At 40.1% G+C, this 20,975-nt stretch overlaps 1 protein-coding gene across 2 annotated transcripts; it reads left to right on the top strand.

Moving 5' to 3' along the window:
* The first annotated feature begins 441 nt into the window (after positions 1 to 441).
* On the top strand, positions 442 to 20,927 carry MFAP3L (microfibril associated protein 3 like). Of its 2 annotated transcripts, none has more exons than XM_064652459.1 (3): positions 442 to 603; positions 11,961 to 12,367; positions 15,731 to 20,927. In XM_064652459.1, exons 2-3 carry the CDS (start codon positions 12,085 to 12,087, stop codon positions 16,591 to 16,593), a joined length of 1,146 nt encoding a protein of 381 aa, XP_064508529.1. In that variant the 5' UTR covers positions 442 to 603; positions 11,961 to 12,084; the 3' UTR covers positions 16,594 to 20,927. The 2 variants fall into 2 exon arrangements, with proteins under 2 accessions (XP_064508529.1, XP_064508530.1); XM_064652460.1 differs by lacking the exon at positions 442 to 603 and adding an exon at positions 9,286 to 9,384.
* The last annotated feature ends 48 nt before the right edge of the window (positions 20,928 to 20,975 follow it).

Raw genomic sequence — 20,975 nt, 5'->3', positions numbered from 1 at the left:
GCTGGGGTGTTACCCTTTCCTGCAGCACTTGCTCCCGCCAGCGTCTCTGATAAAGGCTGCGATGACCGGAGCGCGCATCCCGCCGGACCGCAGGCTTTCCTCAGGTACAAGGGACTCGCACCCCCCGGCACCTCCCCGCCTTTCCCGCAGCGGCCCCGCACCGCCCGCTCGTTCCAAGCCCTGCCGCCGCTCCTCCCGCCGCCGCGAGGCCCCGGCCCCGCTCCAGCCCGGCAGCCCCGGGCCCTGCCGCCCCCCGTGCCCCCCGCGGGCCCCGGGGCCGCCCCCCGGCCCGGCCCCGAGCATGCTCAGTGCTGCCCTGACCTAGTTTCCCCGCCGGAGCCGGCGGCGGGACCGCAGCGCAGCGCACGGCAGGCACGGCACGGCACGGCGCGGCACGGCACGGCACTGCGGCAGTGCCGCGCTCCGCCCGCCCCGGCCCTGGCCCCGGCCGCGGCGCCGGCCCCGGCCCCGGCATGGTGCTGCGCGGGGCGCGCTGAGGGGCGCGGCGGCGGGGGGCGCTGCCGGGGGGCGCTGCCGGGGGGCGTCGGCAGCGGCAGCGGCAGCGGCAGCAGCACCGTGCGAGCGGGAGCAGCGGACAGGCAGGTGAGCGGCGGGGCGAGGGTCGCGGTTCCCCTGGGGGCGGGCGGGCAGGCGGCGGTCCCGGAGAGGCGCTGCCGCCGCCGGCACCTGCCGCGGCTGCCGGAGACCTGCGTGCCGGCCCCGGGGCCGCGGTGGCCGCGGAGCTCCGCGGTGAGCCCCGGGGCGGGCGTGCTGTCCTGGCGGCGGCCCCGGGGAGTCGGAAGGGCCCGGTGGCCGTGCCGGGAGCGCTGCAGCCAGGCGAGCCCGGCGCGGCGCTCCTCCCGCGGCGGCTGGCGATCGCGGAGAGCCCTCCGTGCAGCCCGGTAGTACCCGCGCAACGGGAGCGGAGCGATGCTGTGTTCAATACTGAAGTTCAAGAGATTATGTCAGATCGGCACCGGGGCTTGCAGGAAAGTGGGTTTCGTTAGGCAAAAAAGCTAAGGAGCCCGAAGCTTTTACTGGAGCCCTCCAGCTCCTGCGCGCAGGATGCTCGCTGCTGTCCCGACCTGGGAAGGAGAATGGGAGGTCACACCTCAGTGCTGAGACCTCTTCCATAGAACTGACTTCTAAGAGAGCTTAAGGTGTGCTGCCTTAAATTTAAAATAAGGGCTGCCACCTGATAGTTTGTTTTAATTACTCTTTTACTTCACAGGATAGCCTCATACGATAAAACTCAATTTCAGAAGTGCCCTGAGGGAACTAGAATCTAAAAATTCAGAGCAGTCGTGCAATGATATCTCAAATACTGTTTCTTAAAGGGCAAATTCAACCAGTATTGGACAAGAGACCTTGAAAGAACAGAGAGCACTACTGAGCAGGCACTTTTCTAGTGCACTTATCTGGAGAGTTTTGTAAGAGATTACACTTCCTAACAGCCCTCTTTCATTTGTTAAATCGAAGCATGTCAGATGGAGCTACCCTGATAACCCCGTTCAGGGAAATAGAAGTATCAACTGTGTAAGCAAGGCAAAATCCTAAATGAAACCTCATTTGGTATGTGTTTGTCTGCAAGACTGTAAGATTAGTTCAAATGGAAGAATACAAAGGAGTTAAAGGGGGGAAAATGTAGCATTTTAGTTGTTTAGAGACATTACATCGTGGAAGAGTTTCTCTCTTCACTGCAGCAGGACAAAATACAGCAGACCTTTTTTTCAGTGGAGATGATGTTTTGCATGGCAGAAATCCTTTGTCTGTCTGGCTTAGTGTGTACAGTTAGCAACAGCACCATTGATATACTTGTGGTTGCTGTAGTAGGAATCATTTTTTATTAGAAAGCCTTCTCATTTAGACTATAGTATGTCAACATCAGTTGATGCTGAGTGCAGCTAACACAGCTGGAGTGCATATTGTACACCTGGGTTTTTTTTCTGAAGAATTTTAAGTTTTCAGAGGCCTAGACAAAGAGCAGAACATCCAAAACAAACAATAAAAAAAGAGGCTTTTTTCCTACTTTAATACAGTGATATGTATTATGTGTCCAGTGCATATTTCCTATCCTGAAAGTTTAGAGATAAAATCAGTCACTCTTAAGACATTTAACACATGGTGGGAGCATGGTAGTGAATTCGGAAGTGATCTGTATAGTGTAACTCCAGTTGCCTCCCTGCCCTTGTCCTTCCCTGTCCCTCTTGCCTCCCTGCAAATAGACAGGTTCTGCTCTACTATGGAGGACAAGGATGGTGCTGACACGGTCCTAACAGCAGTACTGGATGCTGAGAAAGTTATATAACTTTAACGTTACATTTTTTAATATGATGTAGAAATAACCAGCACACAAGTCTGAAATTACAAATGTACTTTAGTAAGCTCTTGAGGGCCTCCAACTAAATTATTGCATATTCATGGCCTCATATAGTCATGCTTGGAGAGAGCTGAATTGATCACATTTGTGTACAAGCAAGTCTTAAGCTGTGGTGTGGTGCAGGGCAAACTTACTTGAATCCATCTGCTGTCCCCTTTGTTACTTGTGGAGGAAAGAGGTGCAGAAGCTTCTGACCTGAAATGATCCTTTTCAATTGCAATCAGTCATGAATAGTTACATTCCTTTAAATTCCCCCTCAGACAAGGTTAATCCTGTTCTAATCACAGCATCCACGTGTAACCTCTTTGCCCTGTACCTTGGCAACCAATAGATGTGAAAGCCAGTTATTAAAAATTGTATCTATCTTACAGTTCTATAGGGATAGAGGAGAATTAGCCATACTCAAATCCTCAAATCTATTTTCTTCAATTTTTTTGTCTCTTTTATATTCCAACTAAAATGGGAGCTTTTTGTTAAAATAGCATCATAAAAACTGCATCAGTGCATTGAACATACTCACTTATTCAAAATTTAGAGTTTAAATAGTAGATTTTTTAGCCCTGCAAATTCCTTCATATCTTTGTTTAAGCAAAACTTAATTTTTAATTTTGTGTCTTATTTGAATGTCCTCTATCTGGAATTTTTCTTTTTCTTTTGGAAAAAGAAAACCACTAGATGTGCTTAAAGGATGGCTAGCTTTGACAAGCACAGCTCAAAAGAGACAGTGGAAGGAAGCGAACTGGACCACATTCTGCATTGCTATGTTCTTAGCAGAGTCTTGTAAACCCTGTTGAGGGAATATGAGATCTGTTGCATTTGCTTTGATTATTTAATCTGTTGGCAGAATAATGCTTACAGAGTGCAGGAATAAATAAAATATAACAGGTGAGTAAAGAAAATGAAAGATATGTAGAACTTGGTGAGGCCAGGCAGCATGCAGATGTATGTGGAAGTGTGCAAGAGATTCTCTGTGCATCTTAATGGTCCTTTCTCAACAAAGGGGACTTTTAAGCATTGATCCACTTGCATTTACTGCAACAGCAAACTAGCACCTATGCTGAAAGCTTGCATCAGTTAAGCAAGGGCCCCTTAAAGCCATACAAAAGCTTCTGGAATAACAGCTTTGGATACAAAACTATATTGAATGCTAATTGTGCAGCCTCCAAATAAACACAAACACCAAATAAATCTAGGTAATCTATATAAGTGAAGTATTTATTTCTAAGAATAAAATTCCTTAAAGTGTGTATGCTAATCAAGCATAAGCTGGGCCTTGAAAAGTCTCCACTATCAATAGTGTTGAGTTTGCTTTATGATCTGGGTAGCCCACAACTCAGTAGGACATTTCCACCACAGTACTTCCCCGATTAAAAACAGCAAGCTTCTCCACTAAATATAGAACTTTGCTTTTGCTGCAGTCATTAAAATACTATGTAGAAAGAACACTTAAATTGCTCAGTCCATATTGGAATGCACAATTGAGCTACAGCTTTTTAATGAGAAGTTAAGCATCCAAGCTGCCCGACTGCTTTTGTTCCTTCAGTGTATTTCATATATATACGGCACAGATGCTGGAATTACAGGAGCTGTGACATCAAAGGGAACTTTTCAGAGGTTTGGCATTCTTGAGGTACTTTTAAATAATCTCTCCAATAATTACCTGCCAACAATCTTCATTCATTCTTTTTTAGGTTAATGGATTAGCGTCCCTGGGTGTTCATTGACAGGTGGGAAGTGCACATCAGACTATTCAAACATATGGTGTAAATCAATGTATCCATTAAAATATTTAAAGTGAAGAGGGTCTTAAAGTCTTTAGGATACCATATGCTTGATAGTTTTGCAATACTGAGACATGAAGTAGGGTGAAGAGGAAAAAAACTGAGGAGAAATTTACAGTATAAAAAATTCTAAAATATTTACACACTCACAAAGGCAACATGAAAACTCCTGCTGAATAAAATGGCATATGCTTCTTTCCCTGTATGAAAAGTCTGGTTATAATAATTTTCAATTACACATATAAAACAAGCTTGGTGCTTGCTGCAGTGTATTGTTAACACCATAGAACCCTGAAACTAAGACAACTGTATCTCTGTGGTCATTAACTTTATTACCTCCTACAGTGTTGTGTGTGTTCAGAACAAAATAATTTTAGAAGATAGAAACTTATAATGACTAAGTTTTGCTCAGGTTCTGCCATCAATGGTAGAATAAGCTACAGCCCTTGATTTTTCTATTTTCTTTCTTCTGTTAAGTATCATTTTTCACCTTACAAAGCAAATTGACAAGTGTTTGCCTGTAAGAGCTTAGCAGTGCCTGCAAAACATACAATTAATTTATAGGCTTCTTTGTTATATTTTATTTAAGACAGGAGTCCTAGAAAAGGGCTCCAAGGTGCTGTACTGACCACCCTTCCTGTTCACTGCCCAGGGCTCTACATGCAGAGGACAACGAATACACAGAAGACAGTTAAGTCCCCACATTCATCATAAGCTGTCATAATCCATGAATCTGTACTTGTAAATGATATACAGTCTCTCTTGAATCTTCCTAGATTCCCAGCCCTTATTTTATCCTGTGTCAAGAAATTGAGACAATCACCTTGAGGGAAGCAATTCTCCCCGCTACTCTGCCCTCATGAAACCTCACCTGGAGTACTGCATCTGGGTCTGGAGCCCTAAGCACAAGATGTGGATGGGAGGAAGCAAGTCCAGAGGAGGGCAACAAAGATGCCTGGAGGGCTGGAGCACCTCTTCTATGAAAACAGGCTCAGAGAGTTGGGGTTTTTCAGCCTGGAGAAGAGAAGGCTCCAGGGAGACCTTACAGCAGCCTTCTAGTACCTAAGGGGCTTGCAAGAGAGCTAGAGAAGGTCTTTTTACAAGGGCCTGTAGATATAGAACAAGGGGGAATGGCTTTACACTGGCAGAAGGTAGGATTAGATTAGATATTAGGAAGCAATTCTTTACTGTGAGTATGGAGAAGCACTGGAACAGGTTGCCCAGTGAAGTTGTGGCTGCCTCATCCCTGTAAGTGTTCCAGGACAGGTTGGATGTGGCTTTGACTGACCTGGTCTAGTGGAAGGTGCCCTTGCCCATAGAGATGGATTGGAACTAGAGGATCTTTATGGTCCCTTCCAACCCAAACCATTCTGTGATTCTGTGAAATTGCAGTGTGATCATTGTTACAAAAAAACCTTATTTTCTTTCCTCCCACTGTTCCATCTTGCACTTCAGTTTCACTGAAATTTGCCTCATTTTAGTATTATAGGAAGCAGTAAATATGCATGTCTCAGCTATCTTCTTTACACCATTCAACATTGTGCATATTTTTGACATTTCTTCTTACTTATCTTCCATCTGAAATCAGTAGTCTGAAAAAGTCATCTTAGTCTCTTTGAGTCTGACTTATTTCTGCCTTATTCTATTTCAAGATTAGATTCACCACAACTGACAACTCTCTAGTATCAAGAAACCAGATATATCAGCAGATAATAACCGTGAACTTTAGAGTCTGACTATCTACGTGTGGGAAAAAAGCCCCCAACATTCACTATTGCAGACACCCCAAATGAGTGATATTTCATTAGTTACTTTGGCTGGAAATAAGTCTTCTCTATATGGTAAAAAGGACTTACCATTCTATTTACTTAAGCACTTTTTTTTTTCAGGCTGTAGTCAACACTCTCAGTCTGCCTTGTTATTCTAAAATTTTGCTATTCAAAAATTATGTAGGGGATCATGAAGGCAATTTCCTAGCATCTCATATAGCAATTTTTAAGATCAGCCATATTTTTTAACATTGACTTCTCCAAGGCAATACTTGGATTTGTGTTTCTGGAGTATTAGAGTTTCTTTAGTTTGGACTGGGGGGGGGTGGCCTCGGGAGGCCATCTGATCCAACATCCTGCTCAAAGCAGAGCCAGCGTACGCCAGCTCAGTCAAGTTTTGAACATCTCAAAGGATGAAGATTCCACAGCCCATCTGGGTAACCTATTATAGGGTTTGACTGACCTTCTGCTTAAATAATCATAATTTCCGTTGTTGCAGCTTGTGTCCCTTTTCTCATGTCATTTCACAGCGCATCTCTGAGAGGAGCCCATGTCTGTCTTCTCTATACCCTCCCATCAGGTGGCTGAAGGCAGCAAGTTTGACAGCAGGTGGCTGAGCACAAATGGCCAGGGCTCAGCCCCGATGAAAAGTTTATTAAAGATTCCCAGGCAGCTGAAAGCAGCTGAAGAGACTAAGCGTGTATAGCTGGGAGCTGCTGCCCAGTTGGGAAGCCCCAGTCTAGACATGCAGAAGGGAGCTCTTTATCTTACAAACATCACCAGTGCTGCCTACTCAACATAGCCAGGGGACCAGAAAGTCACAAAGTTATGAAGGACTGAAACCACCCCCCCCAAAGGGAATGAACAGAGCAGCTCTTTCAGAACCAAGCGTTACTATTTTATCAACTAGCAAATGAGTAGAAAAATAAGTTAGTTTATGCTAATTGTAAATGAGTGACATTTCTCTTCATCTGCCTGTCTGGACCCTAATAACTTAAGCTTTTCAGTAGGTGGTTCTCACTCTTAAGCCTGTGAACTGGCAGTGAGCTTCTCACCTTCTGTGTGGCATAAGTTCTTTCATTTGCATTCCCATTCCAGTAAATCCTGTTAACTTTTACTTTTGCCCTCTCTGTAAAAACATTGCCCCTGTAAACTAGGAAAGGTGGTAAGTAGTTTTTAAATAATTAAAAATTAGCCTTAATTTTGCTTTGTATCATCAACCTTGATATTTATTTTAGACAAATGAGAACTAGAATGAAAATAATTTAATTTTCTTGGTCACTTACAAGCCAAGCAAGATAGCATTGGGATGTTAAAGCTATAGGAACACAATTTATGCATTATACAATAGGCTGGCTTCTTGTGCTTCACTTCTGAATTGAATAACCTCACAGTTAATAGGATTACACATTATTCCAAGAACAAGCCAGTCTTACAGGAGTGAGTGAGCCAGGAAAAGGTATGCATCGTTGGCCTCCTTTTCTGTTCTTTTGTGCTCTGTCATCGTGTTGTTCTGCACAAATGCAGTACTTACAAATGTGGCCCCTCACCCAAAGTCATTTTCTTTAGTGGCAGTAATGTGGGAGGCAAACACAGCTATGACATGAATAAATAAATGGTCAGTCAGAACATGTTCCTAGGCAGTCCTAGCCATGTCTTTTGTTTAGACTGATGCTTGATTTTGAACAAAGAAGTTATAATCTTAGTTTTTGTCCCTGTTTCACATAGTTAGGAGTAATACCACCATGCTGCAGCTCTGCTTGTTCTGGAGCACATTCCAGGGGACTTTTTGGATAGAAATGCACAGAGAGCATGCTAGAGCTGCCTATCATGTTAGTTAGAAGAAAAGCTTGTCATGTGCTCTTATGTGGCTCAAGTCTCATGCAACTTTCCTAGGAAGTTAATCCCAAGAGCAGTAAATCTGTTAATTTCATATTTTCAGTTTATATCATTTGGGTTGGGGAAGAAAAAACAAAGCTATTTAATGTACAGACCACTGGCAAACATCTTTTTGTGGTAAATGTTGCTCCAGATACAATATAGCTGGAAAATTACCTATATATATGTTCCAGGTGCTGGAGGAGGGTTTGGGGATTCCTCTGATTCCATCTTGGGAGGTAAGCCTGTCCCTGACTACAACTTTGGGTGGAAAAGGTAGTCAGAATAGCCAGAAGTATTCTTTTTCCATTTCATGCACTACGAATTTAAAATTAAAAAAAAAAATAAAAGGAAAAAAGCACACATAACTATGTTAAGTATATTATATAGTCTTTTACTTTTGAATTCTTTTACAGGTAGCTGATGTGCTTTGGAGATGGGAGAAAGGAATGCTTACATTCTTTCCATAACCAGAAATTAGCTTTTTGTTTATAGTGACCCTTTTGTGGCAAAAATGCTCCCAGAGACTCAATCTGTTCCTACAGAGTGATTTTCAGTATGGCAGATGTCCTCCTTCATTCACTTTCAGTCTAGAGGAGTTATTACAGGAATCTTTGTTTTACACTAGTCAATCCAGCTTTCTCTGACTTCAAGTCAGATGAAAAGGTTACAATTTTGGCTGCCTTCATCAGGTTTACCATGGATCACAGCTAATTGCTGCCTCTCATGGCCAAGATCCTGGGTGACAGCACTGTATGCACTTCTCCAGTATTCTGTATTCTCTCACTGTTTTGCCAGAACGTGGGCAGACATCGCTAGCAGTCCTATTTTGGTCTCAGTCTTCTCCCCATTTAGTTGCATGATTAAATTATAACTCCTTACATCATTTATGTTTAACAAAGCAGCTGGCTCCCAGATTTGTGTTCCCTGATATCCTCAGGCTGCTATTGTGCCTATGGCAAGGTAGGAGGACGGGAACTCTCAGCAAATCTTCCTTTGCACCAGACTCTGGTGTAAGCACATTTTCTACCCTTTCAGTTCTCTGTCTTTCTCTGCTTCTTCCTGCTTTCCTAACCTGACTCCATCATTTTTGGTCATGCCCAACAGGTTAGCAGAGGGTCCTGGACATGCAGGTCCCTGCATGGCCACCCTGTAATTTTCTTGTGTCAGGTGATGCTGAGAAAACCTTCTTTGGTCTCTTTCTTTTTTTTTTGTTCCTCGGTAACAGTGGAGAGGATGCACACCAAAGAAAAGATTGCCTACCAACTTCCTAGTTGCCCTGGGAACATTTGTTTAAACTTGCATCTTAAAAACACCGTTCTTCGGAGACACCTCTCCTGGTCTCCTCAAACATACTAAGGCATCCATCAAAAGCACCTCCTTGGATGGTACATGAAAGCAGCAGCCTCCATTTCCAAACATTCTGCTTTAAACCTGTTGCCTGGTTATTCCTCTTCCATCAAACTGTATCTATTTCAAACAGAAATGTATCTACAGAGGTATTTAGTGTTGTCTTAATATTCTTCATTCCAGGAACATGCATGAGAAAGTACATTCCCAGGAGTAACAGGAGTAGGTAAGAATCTCACACGGTAGACATAAATTATTCAGCTCTATTTCTTAAACTTACTGCAGCTATTTATGATTCTGTGCCAGAGTGGGGGAGTCACTGTTAGGTTCAGACAAGTAATCAACCCTTTGACCATATTAAGGGCCAGTCACATTTGTTATCAGCACACAAGGTACAGATTTTTCTTTCTTATGCTCTGTGTTAAACACAGGTAAACATGCAGAATAGGCACGTCTTACTGCCATCACACACTTTCTAAACATCCACCCACAGCATCCCTGTGCTGTAGGGTATCCATGGGCCATCAGCTGCCTCGAACTTCCCAGTACACTGTGGAGCCTTCCTTACAGGTTTTCTGTTCACCCGTTGGAGAGATGCTATTTCATTTCCTTCTGAAAATGAAACGTTAAACATCATTTTTTGATTGCTACTGATGTTTCTGCCATCAAAAAATATGATAGGCTCAAATATAGCAATAACAAGCCACAGCCAGTAATTAGCAACACAAAGCTTAATCAGTTTACGTTGTTCTTTTGCCCTTTCCATTGTATTAATCCAGCCAGTCTCTGTTCCTGTTCCCTTGCCAGGAAGTGTAATTTTGGCTTTTCCGTATGGCGCAATGCAGATCTATAACACTGTACAGAAACATTTTATAGAGTTAATATGTGTAACCATGACAAATGGCAGTCCCCGAGGTTAATGGAGTAGTAGAAATGAGGTGTAGAGAGTTACTGAAGTGAATAGGCAGAATTGAAGGGTTTTTTTTCCAAATTGCTGACTCAGACAGACTGTACCTATACAGATCTTCAAAAGCACAGGCTCTACATGCTTTGCATAATAGGGAATGGATTTCTGAAGTCATTGGTTATATAGCTTTATATGAAACATGAGATTTGCATATTAATTTTAAAATTATTCTGTCTCTTCAAGACAAATACTTCCACATTCAATAAATAGAAAAACAGAATAAAACAAGGGCAGGTCTAGAGCTGGGACAGCCATCTACACCATGCATGTAGCTTATCTAAAAAAACATAGTTTGTCATTTCTAGTAATGATTCATCCTGCAAAATGGAAAAACAATTTTGCTCTTTAAATAACAGCTGTATCTATTTGTATGAAAGAAAGTTCATTGCTTTACAGAGAACAGGGGATGGATAAGAAAACAACCTAAGTCAAATATTACCGTGAAAGACAGTAATGTTGCTTTCTTTTCTTTTTGAATAAAGAATAAAATAGGGAAGGGGATTGTTTCCTTGTTTGTTTCTTTTTATTTTAGTGTTTCCTTTACATATGGAACTGACCTAACTTTGTCAGCAGTCATTTGCCATGCTAAGGTAGATGAGTGACCATGATGTCAACCATATCTTTAAAAAAATTTAAACAGTTTCAAAATGGAAATGTGCATTTGGGGAAAGTTTGTTAGATAGTTTCCTATATTTGGATTCCAAATAGATTCCTTTAATTAATAAGTTTCACTGTTTCACTTATTTACCTTAGAAATATGTGAATAAAACCAATATAGGTGGATACTGTGATATGATTTTAACATCATTTGTGGCCTTTAGACTCTCAAGTGAAATTTTCCAAGGTGCTCATTTTGTGGCCAACATTCTGCCCTCAGTCAGCACTGAATGCCAATTGTGTTCACTGGGAGCATAATGAGGCCAATAGAGAGCACATTTGTAACCCTCCCCCCCCCAGTCCCACCTCTGTTCAGAAACTGAAATCACTGTTTAGAAAGGGCTCATTGTCAGTGATTAGTTGAGGGAAAATACTGTAGTGAGAGTGTGCAAAAAGTCCTACAGGCAAAATGGTTAATGCCACATAAGGAACTGAAAAGTCCTAACTTCATTTGTATCTCAAAGGAACCTTACCTATAATTATGTCACTAGCAAATATTCTTCTTTCTAAATTTGCTCTAAAAATAACACTGAAATTACTTTATCAAGTATGAAATATTCTCTTTTAAGAATATCTTCCATGTTATGTTTTAACTTAGCTGTAGCTTAAAAAAATGAATGATCTGAGATGTTTTGCTGTATGTGCTATTGTGTTTGGGCAAAATTGTGTGTATCAAGTATTCCAAGATTAGTTTCAAAAACCTTTCATGGAGTAGTTCTTTCTTACACTGTTCCACAATTCATCTAAGACCATGCCCGTGACAGAGTTGCAGCACTGAGCTGGTAGTGACAGCTTTAATGTACTGTACCTTTGTTTCTCCTGTTGATTTTGCAAATGTTAAAAATAAAAAAAAAAAAAAAAAAAAAAAAAAAAAAGGAAGAAAAATCTGTTGAACTTTTGGCATAAAACTGTAGCTGCTACTGTAGCTAAATTGCTGCTAAGTGTCTAGGTGATAAAAGCCTTCTCCTACACCTGCCACTCCGAACAACACTACTGTCAGGAAAATATATGCATCTTTTTCCAGTAAGAATAAGGACTGTGATAACATTAGCATTTAGACAAGACACTGAGCTGATGATTGTGAAATGCATTAATGGACGTGTCACTATTTTAAAAGAGCACATCTAATGGATTGTTTATATATGCCATCTCATTGTACTTATTTATTTATTTTATAGGATATTTTAAACATAAAATTGAACAGATCAAAATAGAACTCTGCTGTGACCTGCTCACCCCAAGGACCTGCGTTCAACAGAACCGGTCCCAGTTCCCAGCAGTCGTGTACACCACTGAAGGAAAATGGACATACTGAACAGCCACCACTTTTTGTACTTTCTCCCTACCACACGCCTTGTCATCTTATTAGCAGCTTTGACAACTGCTGAGGATGTGACTAACAGCACTTTCAACCGCACTGACGTAAATACGGGATCCGTGCCTGTGGTGATCTCCCGCATCGACCATATTATAGTCAAGGAGGGCAGTAGTGCCTTGATCGACTGCAATGTCCAAGGTAGTCCTAGTCCACGTTACAGGTGGTACAATTCCAATGGTCGCCTGCTCCAAGAGGAGGAGAATAAAGGTAAGATCTTAGTAATATCACTGATGTAGACTGTCCGGAGACACTACTGATTTCAGCAGATTTAATGGCCTGACTGTGGTATTTCCCTGTGTGAAAATAAATGAAAGCCTGGTGGCAGTTATAAATTTTTTATGTGCACCTTAGAAGAAAAGAGTAACTTTTTTATATGTTATTTATAGCAACACATAACAAAAAGCTGAAGCACTTAACAGAAGGTGTAGATAGGCTTCTTTTCATTGGAAGATTTCGAATTTGTTCCTATTTCTCATTCTGTCATCTTTTGTTCTTCTCTGGCAGCAAAAAAAAGATTAAAAAGCTATTTTCCAGCTCAAAGGAGGATTTTCATGACATATGAGAATAGTCTGTTGGCATGCACTCAACATAGCTAACTCCCTGAGACACCTGCTGTCTTTATGCAGAGTGCCATGGGAGTGTGAGAAACAGGAGATGCCCTGAACGACCAAGTGAAAAACCTATATAGGGCAGCAGTCAGAAGGACACACCAAGTCTGAGCCTTCCTGTCTTTAGTTAAAACTCTTCACTGGCATTTGCCAGAGACCTTAATTACACATTTGCTTACTTTCCTTAAAATGGAAGGTTTGGGTGATAATCCTAGTTATACTTCTAGGGAGTGTTTGAGGGCAGTGTGGCTATATGAAAGGTGTTTTTCTCATGTAATCCTTCCATACTGACTGCTTTGTTCACAGCATGATGAAATAAACACTTATCTATTCACACTAAATGCAAGACAGCATGCCTAACTAATAGCTGACCTGACAGAGAACTCTGTTATGATGGGAGTAACGACTGACCCAGCTGAATGTGCAACAGCATAGTGTACCTGTAAAAGCTTACTGCATAACTGGTTGTATTTTACATTATGGCATGTTATAATTTTCTGAGTACAGCTAGTGAAAGGAAATACTTGAGCTAGTAAGCAGACTTGTGAATATTTTGTGGTTGTGGCAACATACGGTGATAAGTGTGCTGGTGTGTTTTACTAAGGCTTGCTAAAAGAAAATTTCCCCTTTAGTGCAGCATTTAAATTTAGGTCTTTGTGTAGTCAACTGAGAGAGGCAGCTACTAAAACAACCATTTAGGTAGATGAGCAAAAACTTTGACCAAATCAATAAAATTGCCGATGTAGTATTAAGACAACATCACTTTATAAGTTAGAATTTCAACAGTGCACTACCTCCTTTAAGAAACTGTAATTTTTCTGTAAGAAATGTTTCCTAGCATGAGACCTTTCTTTACGATGTTAAGTATGGCATTGAATTGTTATCAAAACCCAGCAATGATACCTTTTCTAATCATTGTTTTCTTATTTGGCTTATACTGTCTGCCAGGATCCACTGGCACAGACCCAGTCACTGAGTCACAGTTCAATGCCATTATGTCATTTATAACAGCTGGAGCCAGGGTACATCAGCAAGGCATCTTGTCGTCTCACAATTAATAAAAACCTACTTTGCAAGAAGGACCAACATTGCAATTCAAAGAAATACTGATCAGGAATACTCTGTATTTTTTGTTATTCTATTTTTAATTTCAGAAAAAGCGATTCAACTGTTTTCAAGAATTATGCTAGGGTAAAAAAACCACTGCTTCAGTTAAGTTAAAGCTTCTAAGAGGATAAAAAGATGTAATTAAGAGCTGTCTGTACACATGAACTGAGGCAGGGGCATTGTGGGAGTACTTTCTACATAGGTTTCTACTGGAGATAATGTAAAAAAAACCCTATTTGGATAAGCCATGTTTAATTAGAAGAACTTTGAACATGGTAAAAGCTCACAACTACTCTGAATTAAAGGCTTTTTTTGACTAATGAGTTTCAGAATTGCCCATAGTTTCTTCCTTGAAAGAAATAAAATTTTAAAAAAAAATAGAACAATCTTTTTAACAATGAAAGAATGTCTATGACAATGATAAAATAAATGTAGAAGCAAGGTATACACCAACCTGTGGCAGGATTGCAATCCTTGCCTTGTGATTTACAGGCATTGCACAGGGATTTTGTGCTAGTTTAGTCCTCTGATCACATGTTCTGTGTCTTTGTTCAGCTGCTTGAAATAGGCAGCTGGTTACATTAGGTTTAAGGAAAAACAACTTCCTGACAGTAAAGACAGGTGAACATATGATGTTCCTTCCTGTGGAAGGTTGTTGAAATTCCATTTCTACCTTCAGCAGATAGCTGTCAGGAATGTCTTTGGATTGTGTTACAGAGATCGAAAACAGTTGAGTTGGCTTCCATCAGCCTGTGTCAAGGTTGGGTTTACATGAAGGAAAGCATCGACACCAGGCTTTCCTGTTGGAGTGAATCATGTTATTTATAGCAATGTTACAATTTAAGAAGTCATATCACATCAAATAAAGCAAAAATATATGTCCTCAGCTCTTAAATAGTGTAGTGATAGTTGAATAAAAATGAAGTTCACTAAAACTAAAAATCTTAATTCATTACCAATATATAATGGCAAACACAATAACTAGCTGAATCTTGAATAACTTTAGCAGTGATAAGAGCAATGGATTTTAACATTTCAAACTCAGTTTCATAGCTAAACTGTTCATATTCAAAGAATATGAAGTGGAAATGTATGTGTATATGAAATGTACGTGTACATGCAGTGGACAAAGTTATTGATATTACACTGATAGAAATGACTCGTAAAAGTAAAAGAAATTCCATTCTGGTGCATAGAAGTTCATACTGACAAACAAGATGTTCCCTATCATGGCTCTTTTCTTTCCCATCTATCTTACTCCTCCTATCCTATTCCCTTTCTTTAAAATCATACTTCAAAATCAGATTCTCAACTCCTCAGAGAGCAAGCAGTCTAGAATATGATGTCTGAAATTTTAGGGTTTTCAAAGTTTACATTAGCAGAATTATATGAGATACTGTAAGAAAACACCAAAAATAGCCCAATTGTAAGCAAATGCATTGCCAGGGAACAAAACAAGGAGGACTTACTAGGTTTTTCTGTCTCACAATCCCGTTGTTGCTGTTCTTTGAAGAAGTGTGACCTGTGTTTGGGAGGCTCTCTGGGGTAAATAGTCCTATCTTTGTAACTTAACTGACCATAAGATTGAGATAGTTGTCATGCATATTAACATTTTTTATGAAACCCTTTTAGGGTGTGCTCTGACTATTCACAGTTGCTGTCAGGGATTTGATAGCAACACAGTTAGGGTCTCAGGGACAGACAGGTCTTTGTGATGGTAAATTCTTTGTCTTCTTGTGAACGTTATTTCTTCTTCCAAAATCTGAAGCCAGTTTGACAAAGCTGATGTTTAAGACTATGCTGATCATGTGAACAAAATACCTCTAACTAAGTTACTCTGTCTCCTCTCTGACAGGAAAATGGTGGTTTCTTGACAACGGGCTACTAAACATTACCAGGGTGTCTTTTGAAGACAGAGGTAAATATACGTGTGTCGCATCTAATACATATGGCAGCGTTAACAATACTGTGACACTGAGGGTTGTTTTTACCTCTGGAGATATGGGAATCTATTACATGATTGTCTGCCTTGTAGCTTTTACCATTGTTATGATACTGAACATTACTCGGTTATGTATGATGAGCAGTCATCTGAAAAAAACTGAGAAAGCAATCAATGAATTCTTTAGAACAGAAGGGGCAGAGAAACTTCAGAAAGCCTTTGAGATTGCGAAGCGTATCCCAATTATCACATCAGCCAAAACGCTCGAGCTTGCCAAAGTAACCCAGTTCAAGACCATGGAATTTGCTCGCTATATTGAAGAGCTTGCTCGGAGCGTACCTTTGCCACCTCTCATCATGAACTGCAGGACTATAATGGAAGAAATTATGGAGGTTGTTGGTCTGGAGGAGCAAGGACAGAATTTTGTACGTCAGGCAGCAGAAGGCCAGGAAACCACTGAAACAGATGAGCTATATATGATCCCAAATGCTTTGACACGCAGTGACTCTCCCACAGCTGACTCAGACGCATCGTCACTGCATGAGCCACCTCAACAGATTGCAATAAAAGTGTCAGTTCACCCGTTGTCCAAAAAGGACTGCATGGATGGTCAGTCACAGGAAAGCATGCAGTTGGACACCAAGGAAGAAGACACTCTTCAAACACCAGCACTTCCTGCAGAGCCGCCTCCTGAGACTTCTGCTGAACTCAGTTCTGATGACACAGCATTGGCAAATGACACAAATACATGTGTTATATATGAAAGCCATGTATGATAGTTACTCCTGAATCTATGCATAGCAGGAAAATCAGGTGGAGCTCTTTTAAAAATACATATTGTACTTGCCGCTAAGCCTTACCTGGAGACTATCATAGCAAAAGCATGTAAGTGGATTATTTGGCACTTTCTTCTCAGTTTGAGTTTCGTTTACCATGATGTATGGCAGAGTAATTGCTATTACATTAATATTAATTGCTCTCTTTGATTAGGAGTATTTCCAAGAAACATTTACCTCAGCATTTTCTAGGTTGGAGTCACCTGTAGTGGCCTCCTGGAAGTCACTGATAGTCTTTGATGAAGATCACTTGAACTTACTAAATATAAAACTGGTTTCCATCTTCCTCCTTCACTCTTGTTATTTCCCTCTATTGCATTTTTGCAGATATTAACTTGTGAATTTGAAATATTGCCCAAGAGGCAGCACTCCAATAGCCAAATAAAATCCTAATAGATCCCATTTACAAAGCCTGTCTGCTCAGCTACATTGTGATTTAGAGGGCTATTAAAGAAAGTTAAAATGTTTCCATTTCATTTGTGACCACACTGCTTAGGCACATGGAAAATAGTTTTTTCCGTGGAACAAAGATGCCAACAATTGTTTGTTTTGCACAGAGGAACAACTTTGAGGTGTATTTTACAGATGGGAAAGCCCATAAACATCTTACAGAAAGTTGCAGTCCAACATCTCTGCAAGGTTTTTTTGCATATATTTGACCATTTTTTACCTTGCCAGAATTTTATATGCCAAACAGCTGCAAATATGCAAGATGTCTTGTTTTGAAGTAATTTGGAAGGAGTAAGTATGTACTACTGTACCAGAAGATATGCAGATTCCTTAACAGTCCTGCAAATGACAGTAATCAGTTGATGACAAGGCTCAAATGGCAAAATACCCTTTTATTGGGATTCTTAATTTTGTGCAAATTCAGATTCTGAAGATCAAGCCTAAATTTGTATAGAAGCATCAGTTTGAGAGTGTTGTATCCAAACTGGAAAAAAAAAATATAATCAAGTGTCCTGAGAAATTACAATGACAGTCATGCAAACTGTTTACTGTGATACAATTGCTTTGGTATTTTAAGAACCTCCTACCTATGTAGAATGTTCACTGCTTGAGTACATGTGACTCTACCCCAGTAAAGCTTTAATGACCACAGCAATCGTGGTGTTAAAAAGGATCAACATTTATGCCAGGAAGTGCCAGGAGTGGAAGGGAAGTGATAATTTCTGTTGCAGACAGACAATAAAAAGGACTTCCTCTGCAGTGAGTCTGGAAAGCAAGCTCTTACCAGGAGGAGTTTGTGTAGGGTTAATATTACTTAATTACCTGACACATTTTGTTTGGAACTAATGAACAAAATATCACCCTATAGTTTTTAAGAAGGGTTTTAGTGTAAGTATAGATACTTAAAATAAATCCAGAATCAAGTATAGTGCAGAAAAAGAAGTCTCTTAGGTCTCTGGGGAGACGATGTATGGATAGCTCTCTGGACATTTTAGTGAAGTACCCACATCTACATAAGGTGCCTGTTGGAGGCAATCAGTTATATTAACTGGTAATCAAGACCAGACAAAGTCAATGTTGCAGCTATCTAAAAGAACCCTTGATAATTAACTGAGGGTTTATGTCAGCTTCCTCATGTTAAAGTGCAGAGCCTCACTAGCAGTATAATACAGGAATACTCCATGACTTATGTAGGTGATGCAGAGAAGGCTCCATATATACCTATCTATGGTTACTAAAAAAAAATTACATGTTTAATAATGGACTTCAGATTTTACAACCAGCTTCTGAAAAATTGCATCATTCAGTTGCCTCATGTTTGTGCTCACCACAGTGGCAGGTTTCTATACAAAATAATTTGCACATGCCCTAAAGGAAACATGCAAGGGCAAAGTCCCTTTAGGAATGTGGCTGGAAATATTTTAGTTCCAGCAAAGCAATATAAATCTAGAACACAAAGTAGATTAAGAGAATACCATAAAGAACCTCACTTCTGACCAGTGTGATTGAAAATACTGTTGATGCAAACTGTTAACTTCTTGTCTGAGTCCAAAGCACATTTCTGTTTAGTGTTCACATCAGTTTTTCAAGTTACTTAATTTGCTTCTGGTATGAAAAAGGACAAGGGCAGAAACAAAAGCAGGAACTTGCACTAAATTCTTTTAATTCACTTTAACCTCCTGAAAAGAGGCATCTTGATTTTTCTGCCTGTCCAGCATTTACAGACATGCTCATGCATGCTGAAGTTACCTACTTGGTGCCCAACTAAGATTGCACAGATAAGCAAGGATGTTCTCCTTAAAGCATACTTTAAAAAAAAAAAAGTTATGAAAATATTTATTAAACTGAAGTATTTTAATTTTAATTGTTTTTTAACTATGAAATTTTTACAGTAGAGATCATGTATTCCTATGGTGTTTGTTACCAGGCAGTTCTGGCCCTGACTGCTTCCCTCAGGCTGTCCTTCAGCCTGTTTAGTATGTATTTATTGAGAAACATTTGAGAGCAAACGATCACCATGGTTTTCTTCAGTATCTCGACGTCAACTTCCTTAAAGATACCGAGGATGTTTTTTTCCAAAGTTTTCCCACAAGGGGCGTGTATTTGAAGTACCCACAAACGCACATTGCAAACCACGTATGAGCAACAGGCACTTGGATTAGATACATGCAATTCGTGTAGTGCTGGATTCCTGCAGTTGCAGGGTCAAAGGGAACCCTGAATTTGCTGGAGCTGGACTCACTTCAAGCTGAGAGTTCACGGGTATAACCAGTCAGCTATAAATTCTTTGGACATTTAACTTTGTGGTATTATTGGAATAAAAGCCGAACAGCGCTGTAGCTGAAGAAAATAGAGATGCATTTGGTTTATGTATTTTTTGTGTGTTTTCATGTATGCTGCTCAATATCTTTATGCATCCATTCTGTGACACCTCTAAGCCTAAAGCTTTTTATATGCTTTGAGGCACTTCCTTTGTGGGAGACAGATGGGAAGCCAGATCCAAACCCATCTTTCCTGTTCCAAACTCTCTGCCTGTGCTCTATTATAAGGTAAACAATTGTGTCTTGCAGTATTTCTTAGTGAATGGCTATTTTATGGTGCGAGAACGCAATTGACAAATATAAAATTAATGAAGGCTCTAAGAAAACATTAACATTTACATTGTTAAGTATTTTCATGTACCTTAAGCACTTCAGGGACATTAATCTGTTCCCATCATTGGGCTATGCACACCTTTTGTTACATTGTTCTATTTCTTTTATCACCAAACACTAATGGTTCTTAAAACACTCAGAATCTGGAAAACCCAGTCCAACTGAAATTGTGTTCTAAAAGCATAAGGAACACAAATCCAGGCTTAGAAAGGAAAAGAGATTTGCATGATATATTTATACCATTTTCAAATATTTTTGCCAAAATTTCATGAAAGATGACTAGATTTCTGCAGTACAAGAAATCAGTGTTGAATTTTAATTTTATACTTACTATTCTTTTTTCAGTAAATGTAAGACCATATTAATCTGATCACTTAAGCATAATATTCACTATCTACTTGCTCAACATTTTCTTTTTGAGCAGCACTTGTTTACCGGTATTCTTTTTTATTCTCTGATTTGAGCATGTTTGTGATGAAACCTACCCTTCAGTCATTTATGAGTCATTTAAAAAAATCTAAAAGAACCCATAGATCAGCATTTTTATGCAGGTTTATTGGTATTTGATAAGGCACAGCAGTTTGTTGCTGTGCTTAAAAACTACTGTATAATCATGAGACTTGTGAAATGGCATATGTGGGCAGATGTTGATTTTTTTTTAAATCAGTGCCTGTTTTATTCTAATGTACATACTATGTTACTTCCTTGATTTGCAGTTTCCTTTTGACAAAAGTACTGTAACATATAACCAGGGCTTTCTGACTTTCAGTTTGGTCAGATGAACTAATTCCGGAAAGTGTTAACAGTGTCGAATTTTAAAAGTTCTCATGGATTATATTGGCAGCATGCTATTTTAAGAGTTGGCCTCAAGTATACCATACTTAGTGGGACAACTGAAAGCTTCTTAGATGCAAAGGAAATGCTTGCACTAAAGTATCTTAAGTTAAATTTCATTTATTATGAAATCCTTTCTGATTTTAAAAGAAATGTAAGACAAATATGAATGTGTTCTTTTGAGAAGCAGTTACTGTACTTTGATTTAAATAACTGTTATGATTTTATAGGTCATGGCCATAAACCACAAAGAGACCAATTCATGCTGAAGTGGCAAAATGAAATGTGATGTAGCTTGTGCATTGATCATTGTTTCAATAAAGAATTTGCACAGAGTATGCTGAGTTTGTACACATTCAACCAGACGGTAGTTTCCTAGTGAGT

Source organism: Pseudopipra pipra, chromosome 4, assembly GCF_036250125.1.
Source record: "Pseudopipra pipra isolate bDixPip1 chromosome 4, bDixPip1.hap1, whole genome shotgun sequence".
In the NCBI taxonomy this organism is placed as follows: domain Eukaryota; kingdom Metazoa; phylum Chordata; class Aves; order Passeriformes; family Pipridae; genus Pseudopipra; species Pseudopipra pipra.
This window is presented reverse-complemented; position numbering and strand designations above follow the sequence as displayed.

Coding starts and splice junctions, on each gene's coding strand:
- MFAP3L (XM_064652459.1), top strand. CDS start 12,085: ATGGACATACTGAACAGCCACCACTTTTTGTACTTTCTCCCTACCACA. Junction 12,368..15,730: donor CCAAGAGGAGGAGAATAAAG/GTAAGATCTTAG, acceptor CCTCTCTGACAG/GAAAATGGTGGTTTCTTGAC.